Raw genomic sequence first — 7,741 nt, forward strand, 5'->3', positions numbered from 1 at the left:
AGCTCTGCCCTCTCGCGCTTCGTTTTCAGGAGCCGAGCGCAATTCGGCTTCAAAGGTTATGGGCGGCGTTCGTCGCGTCCCCTCCCTGGGTACGCAGCGCTGCCCGGAGAGCCGAGCACTCGCGGTAGCTCGGAGACGGCCGCCCTGGGGATGATGCGAGGCCGGGCCGGCGGCTCCGAGAGCTGCCCCGTTCGCTCTCGCGTTCCTCGCGGGGCCGCACGCCGGGAGGGAGGCGCGGCGCTGGGTAACTGCGCTGCCCTGAAACCGCGCCGGGTGCTTCCCTCCATTCCCTCTTTTCGCTGACTGTGGTAATTCGATGATTTGTTCTGAAATCTGTTTTGAAATCTCCTTTCCTTTCCAACAAATGAGCCATAGGAACTGGCGCGCTCACCGCCGCTGCGCGCAGAGATCGCTCTGACACCTGAGGAGCTTGTTAACAAATGGCTAAAAGGGAGCGCAGCTGCCGGCTGCCACTGAAGTTCAGAAGTCAGCTTATGAGCGCTGAAGTCCATCTCGGTTTGAACTGCCCACTGGCTGTAGCTTAAAGCAAATATCACCCCCGGTTCCTGTTTAGAAGTTCTGGAACTTTGCTTTGCTCTTCTCTGCCAGCTCTGAGGGGATTCTGCAGCCCTGAGCTGCCAGCACGGAGCGCTTCTCAGCGTCCTGTAGCGAGGCTGCTCCCCCCGAGCTCCCCAGCAGCACGCTGTGTGTGGAGCCCAGGACTCAAATCCACATGCACTGCAGCACAAGGAATTTCCCCCTAACATCTCGCAGCCCCCCAGACGTGCTCCAACAGGTCTGTGCCCTTCTTGTGCTGGGGGCCTCGGAGCTGAATGCCGGCTCCAGGTGGGGCCTTGTGAGAGCTGAGCAGAGAGGGACAATCACCTCCCAGGGGCTTTCAAAAGCTACTTATTGCCTTTCGAAAGTATTTAATTGAAGTTTTCTTTTGAAGTTTAACACATCCAATCTCCTATCCTTTAGCACCTAACAGTGCTTCCTAAATTTTATCTGAAAGGTGTTAACGCTTCAGCTGAATGTGGAGAAAACAGGCTTGACTTTGAATTCTGCTGATTGATCTGATCAGGGGAACGGCAGGTGATACGCCAGCAAAAAAGGTCATAGCACAATAGTCTCCAGTTGAAATGATATTCAGAGCATGTCTAGGATTAGAAGGCTTCTGAAAAGCCCACAAATAATCCAGTTTCATCTTATTTTTAGATGACTTTAAGCCTGCATCTATTGATACCGCTTGTGAAGGAGACCTTGAAGTTGGCAAAGGTGAACAGGTGACGATAACACTGCCGAATATTGAGGTGAGAGGGATGGCTGAAAAGTGACAAGCACATGGGATGGTATATTTTGCTGTTGTAGAATCACAGAATGTTTTGGGTTGGAAGGGACTTAAAGTCTCGCCGGTTCCACCTACCTGCTGTGGATAGGGTCACCAACCACTGGATTAGAGTGCCCCAACCAGCCTGGCCTTGGTCACCCCATAATTATCTCTTATGGTTTATTGGTGTAAAAATATGTTGAATATAGAAGTATACGAAGTCTTAATGCTGTTTCAGAGCTGCTTGTGTAATTTTTAGAGTTCAAAACCAATTGTTCTAATGTGTAACATTGCAGATGATCTAAAGGTTAAACAGCGGTGCTGTAGCTTTAAGTGTATTCACTGAATTGGAAATAAGTTGTAGGATGACCCTGAAGTGTTGCATACGCTGAAAAGCTTTATGTGGATGTTGGCTGTGTGAGTTTCCCCTTGGTATTTACTGCAGTAGCACAGTTCTAAAGCAGGAAAGACTGGAAAGGGAAAATTTACTACCTGCCATGCTTTACTGCTCTGCTTATTGGTTACTGAAACCCCTTTTGGTAAAAGGAGTCCTACAGTAAATATGCTATGATCTGGAAATAAGTTTGAAACTGATTAAATGCTAAAAATGAAATTCCCTTCTAGTCAGTCACCGGCTGCTTTCGGTCATGGTTGAGTCTGATTTGAAATAACCAGCAGCATTTCTCAAAGCTAGAAATGATTGCTTATAATGAATTTGTCATCTCTGTGATGGATTGTTAGCTGTTCTTAAGAAGAAAAAGTACGACATAGTAACAATTGCTGGACTTTTCTGGTTTACCAGGGCTCCACTCCACCAGTGACAGTGTTCAAGGGCTCCAAGAAGCCTTACCTAAAGGAATGTATCTTAATTATCAATCATGACACTGGAGAATGTCGCCTAGAGAAACTTAGTAGCAACATCACTGTGAAGAAAATCAGGTGGGTAATTTACAAGATGAACAGCTGTCCTCATTAAGAAAATCTGTTTGTTACTGAGTTGAAATTGAGATATGCTTCAGCCCATTACTATTTTTATCATAACATTGTATTTAGAAAGTCTCCGGTCTCATTCAATAGAGTGAAAAGCCCGTGATCTCAACACACCAGCTTTGCTTTGTAGCTTTTGAGTCTTGACCAGCAGAAATCATAGGAGAATTGTTTTTCCTCTGCTTTAACTAAAAAGTGGCACGTTGTTAAGAGATGGTGACTACTGTCTAAAGAATATAGAGGAGGGCAAATCTCTTTGGAAAGTAGTTTGCATAATGTCTTCTGACTTCTAAATGAGAAAATAGACAAAATATCTCTGTTCTGGTTTCAGTAGTAGCTGTGACTTATTTTTCCCATACCAAGTTTGTGATCTTTTGTACTGCCGAAGCTTCAGAACTTTCAGCAGTTATTAGTGAGTGATCTTCGGTAGCCAGATGTTATAGCAAGTCAACTAACAAAGAATTCAAAACTTATATATAAAATCCACTGCCAATATATGTATTACATCCATATCTAATTATATGCTAATAAGATTAATTAATGTACCTGTAAGTGTAATTATGTTATTTAGGAAGATATGGCAAATAATTCCATAAGTTGAGATATAGCATCCCCTGTCTGGTATCCTGTCTTCTAAACAATGACAATTTTTTTCTTTTTAAACAGAGCTGAAGGAAGCAGTAAGGTTCAGTCTCGTATAGAACAGCAACAGCAGCAAATCCGAAACTCAAGTAAGACTCCAAACAACATTAAAAATTCCCCACCAAAAGACAAGATGTTTCCATCTTCTCCTATGGATGACATTGAACGAGGTAAACTCCACTGCTTAGAAACTTTGCTCTTAACTAGGATTTTTTAAGAGCAGAGTGTGTTTTAGTTTGAGATTTACTCCAGAAGCCGATCTTGTAGGCACTTTGCCCCCATGCTTTGCTTCAAGTGGTAGCAAAGCAATATTTGAAACTTAACCTTAAAATCAGATGAATCGTTAGTCTTAATCTTACAAGTTATACTGCTTTTACTGTATTTTTTTTTTTTTATTCTTTTCCTCCTGCTGCTTTTTTAATCAAGCAGAAAGTAGACTGTATTGTGGTACTGGAACCAGTGTAGTCACTTCCCATTTTGACACAACTGCTTCTTCTGTTTCTCTGCATTCAGCAGACATGTAGGTTGCAATGCATTACAACTCAATTTTTGAATTCCCAGATGAGCCTTGTGAAAGATGACATTCAAGGGGGGGGGAAATACAGCAAGTGCCTGCACAACTCACCTCTTGAACAGTGCTATGTGTTGTGTTCTTGAGGCACTGGTTTGGTGAGACGTGTATTTTGTGTAGAGGCAGGCCTTACTGCCTTTTGGAGGGCAGGGAAAATGGCAGGTGGTAATTACTTACTATAGAAATACTGACAGGTGACAGTTTCAATCAGAGTTGATGTCTATCTCCAAAGATGTTCTGAATTCCTTCAAATAGGATTTTCAGATGTCACTAGAAAGATTTTTTTTTTTTATTATTTTGGGTTTAAACTCTGACCAGAATTTTTTACACTACAGAACAGTATTAGAATAGAGCTGGGGATGCAAATACAAAGGAAAGCTTGAGTGCAGCAAATGAAATAATGCTTTTTCTTGGTCTCTGTTGTTTTTGGGGAGTGGGAGTGTCGAATGTATTGCAAGATAGCAAAGTGGCTGCCAAAATACATCAGACTCTTTTGTACTGCCAGTCCAATTCTGAGTGCTACTTAAGAAAATGCAGAATAATTGAGAAACAGGGCTGGAAGGGACCTTTTAAGGTTATCCAGTCCATCCTTCTGTCCTAAAGTCAGATTTCAGATGATTTTTTTCCATGTGTGTTTTTCAAGTTCTCTGATGGTTGATTTTGAGTTCTCCCTGGCAGTTTATTCCAGGGCTTTGTTTTCCTTATGGTTTATATTCATCATGTAAGTACAGGCCAGACTACTCCACTTTTTTAAGTAGACCTTAATGTACTCAGAAAACCGCTGTGCTTTGCTCATTCTTTCTTCAAAATGATGCCATCTGGTTCATTCTTTTGTAGAAGTTTTCTAGATCACTAATTCATTATCACTCTCCTCTAGCTATCTTCCAACGAGTTCAAAAACTTCCTGAAGCGTGGTGCCAAAAACCAGTTACTGTTTCAGCTGAGGTTTTAGCCCTGCTGCTCTGAGCAAGAAGGTTGGCTTACTGGCACTGTCTTCATATGTGAAGTCCAGATAGTATCTCATCTCAGTGTAATGCTTGTCAATTCTGCTGCAGCATGATACAGTAGAACTGTGTTTAGTGATCCACTGTAACAGGCTCTTCCAAAGTGTTGCCTGCTTAATCATTCTTCATCCTGTGGTTGTGTAACTGACTATTCCTGTTTAAGTACACTACTGAACTTGTTACTATCTTCATTTTCTGGGGCGGGAGGAAGGTCACTCTTTATTTCTCCTCCAGTATATGTATAGCCCTTCTTCCTCTGTCTAAAGACTTCTTTTTTTTTTTTTAAATGAAATTCAAATGTTTCAGAATTCAAGGCAAAACTCTCATTCATCAGTGTTTGGTACTGTTAACTTTTTTTTTTTTTTAAATCAGTAGTCACAGGTTAGAGCAGGGAGGAAGAGGCATTAAGTATATAGAACTTGAGTGCTATATCTTGGTTAGCTTACAACCTCAGATGGATGGTAGATCAGTCCTTGGCCTTTCTTCTCTAGAATTACTTTGAAGTATCATCTTGATCTTTCTGCTAGCTGCTTTCTAAATTATGCCTTAGATTTTCTGGCTTATTTCTATGCTGATGTTGTGCTTGCCCTTAGCTGCAGGATGTTTCCAATTTTTTAGCTCTTTTTTTTTTTCCTTATGTTTGAGTCAGATAGCCAATATGATCTTTTATTGTACTTTCTAATCTTCCTTGGCATTGAGTTAGTTTGCCCTTGCAGTCATAGCCATGCTATTTCAGGAACTGCCAGTTTTCCTGAGTGCCTTTTTTCCTTTAGGCTGGCCTTTGATAAGTTTGACTGGCCAAAACACCTTTTCCTTTGGACTGACCTTTGATAATGAAGAATTGGAAGCATTCATGGAAGTTTGTGTTTAAGCTTATCCTTTTGTTCTCCCTTCTTGATTTGATTAAGTCTTGAACAATCTTTCTTTTTGATCACTTTCATCTTCAATATGTTTTTCCATATTAGATGAATGTGAAGTAAGATGAGCTACCTTCCTTTCATGCTTTTCATGTCTGCCATATCAAAGCTGCTCCTGAAGTACTCCTAGTACTTGTAAGGCCACCATAGCAAATGGCTGTATAGTTACAACCGTGTGTGATGGTGAACTTTTGCCCTCTGGTTACTCCTCAAGTTGATGCATAAGATCTCCATCCAGTGTAGTTCAGAGGTCTGTTTCAGACTTCTCACTTCAGTAGCACCTCTTTTTTTGCCTAATTATTATGTGTTCTCTGTGCAAAATTTAGTTTCCTCAGTGGTGAACTTTAGCTATTATTTATTAAAATTCAAACTGTGCAACACAATCTTTCCAGTCATACCATTCTAAATATTATATTCAGGTGAGTTATTTAGCCAAAAGTACAAGATTAATTTGTTAACTTCAGGTCTTTCTTGTCTCCCTCTTGTTGCTCTAGCTTTTTCTTTTTTCTCCAAGTCTATGAGGAGAACAAGCAAACAAGGATTTGATGAAATGATCCTAGTGTGAAACTGTAGATGGTTCCTTTGGATATTTTGTGTGTTTAACTTAATTTTGATCAAAATGTCACATTGTCCATGTGCATGTTGACTGCAATGCTGAACTGCTGGAAGGTATTTTGAGCGCAGTTACTGACATTTTGCTGCTAACTTATTTACGTGATTGTAACTGCAGCTTTTAATCAGGGAAAGACATCTTCAGAGAGCTAGGGAAAATATAAGACTAGCTAGTTACAGAAATTAAAGGCTCTGTGGAATGCATTACCCTGTGGAATGTGGGGTTCACATTTGGGTTCACAGTTACCCTTGTTCTAATGCTTCACTTGAAAGAGAAATACTGCCCAAGCTCTGGGAGAGGAAAACCACATGACAAAACAGATGTTTGCTTATACCCTTTTCTTTGTTCTGAGGTTTTCTGATTTTTTTTTTCTCTCAGTAATGTGTTGATTTGTGTACCTGATTTTTTTTTAATGATGATTTTGTTTGTCCTTCTTATACATCAACTATGGTAATGCTAATTGAGAAACACATTGTTTGCAGAACTAAAAGCAGAAGCCAGCATCATGGATCAGCTGAGTAGTTCTGACAGTTCATCTGACTCCAAAAGTTCTTCATCCTCTTCATCAAGTAGTGAAAATAGTTCCAGTGATTCTGAAGATGACGAAGCAAGGCCCTCTCTTCCAATGTCAATGCCATATCTGCAGCCACAGCCTGCTGTGTCTGCTATACCACATCAAGCTCTTCCTGACAAAGATGCCAGTCATAACAGATCCCAGGAGAACAGTGGTCATATGATGAATACACTACGTAAGTACAAAGACTGTTCTTTTCTCAGTATGCAATTCCAGACATCAAGATTCTGAAAGGAAACCATATTGTTTTTAAGTATGTCTCTGTTTTAATTAAAACTGTGGGAAGCAATGCTAAGGTTTGATTGTTCAGCCAAGATCTGAATTAGATGCTAGACTAGAAGGCTTTTGGTCCCGAGAGATACTAAATTAAAGCTGGTGCAGTTCTAAGCTGTTCTGGCTTCCTCCCAGTTATATACATTGAGACTGCAGAACAGCAATTTTGTAATGAAAGTACTTGAACTTACAGGGTACTCCCAAAACATGTAATTTCTTGGTTAGAATTATGGGAAAGATACCACATTGACAATACTTTGAATTACAGAAGAGATGGCATATTCTTAGCTACTTCAGTTATTATTATTCATGGCATTGTCCCAGCTGGACAACATGGCAAAACTCTCCTTTGCATGTAAGAAGGGCAGTTGTTTATTTTCAGGTGATGCTATCTTATCCCACCAGTTCAACCAACTGAAAATGTCACTTGAAGAGTAGCTGCTGCTGTGTTCTTCACAAGTGGTTGCTGCATAGTTTGGAATATGTTGCTCCATAAGCAACATATCCAGAAGGAGATTTTGATCAGAGCAGGGGGAAAAATCAGTAGGTCGAGTCTCAAGTTTGCTACCTAAACAAGCAGTAGTATTCAGATATTGGAGTTGTAAATGTTCAACTGTTGGAAAACAAGTATGTTTTTCATTAGGTGTTTAACTGCAGGCTCACAATATGAAGAGATTTCTGTGAAACCCTACTGTACTACCCAAGATCTTTAAGGCATATCATTTATATGTAAACTGGTTCTACTGAAATTTCAGACTATCTGGCAGGCCTACTTTTATTTCAGCACCCAATAGATAACATGAACAGGTTTGGTGATTGTTTTTTTTTTT

At 40.6% G+C, this 7,741-nt stretch overlaps 1 protein-coding gene across 1 annotated transcript; it reads left to right on the top strand.

The window, feature by feature from the left end:
• Positions 1-733: 733 nt before the first annotated feature.
• On the top strand, positions 734-7,714 carry EAF2 (ELL associated factor 2). Its single transcript, XM_010713929.3, has 5 exons — positions 734-846; positions 1,202-1,313; positions 2,133-2,269; positions 2,984-3,129; positions 6,547-7,714. Exons 1-5 carry the CDS (start codon positions 734-736, stop codon positions 6,867-6,869), a joined length of 831 nt encoding a protein of 276 aa, XP_010712231.2. The 3' UTR covers positions 6,870-7,714.
• Positions 7,715-7,741: the final 27 nt, after the last annotated feature.

The sequence above is a fragment of the Meleagris gallopavo genome, chromosome 7, assembly GCF_000146605.3.
Source record: "Meleagris gallopavo isolate NT-WF06-2002-E0010 breed Aviagen turkey brand Nicholas breeding stock chromosome 7, Turkey_5.1, whole genome shotgun sequence".
Classification (NCBI taxonomy): domain Eukaryota; kingdom Metazoa; phylum Chordata; class Aves; order Galliformes; family Phasianidae; genus Meleagris; species Meleagris gallopavo.

Coding starts and splice junctions, on each gene's coding strand:
- EAF2 (XM_010713929.3), top strand. CDS start 734: ATGCACTGCAGCACAAGGAATTTCCCCCTAACATCTCGCAGCCCCCCA. Junction 847..1,201: donor GAGCTGAATGCCGGCTCCAG/GTGGGGCCTTGT, acceptor CAAATAATCCAG/TTTCATCTTATTTTTAGATG. Junction 1,314..2,132: donor TAACACTGCCGAATATTGAG/GTGAGAGGGATG, acceptor CTGGTTTACCAG/GGCTCCACTCCACCAGTGAC.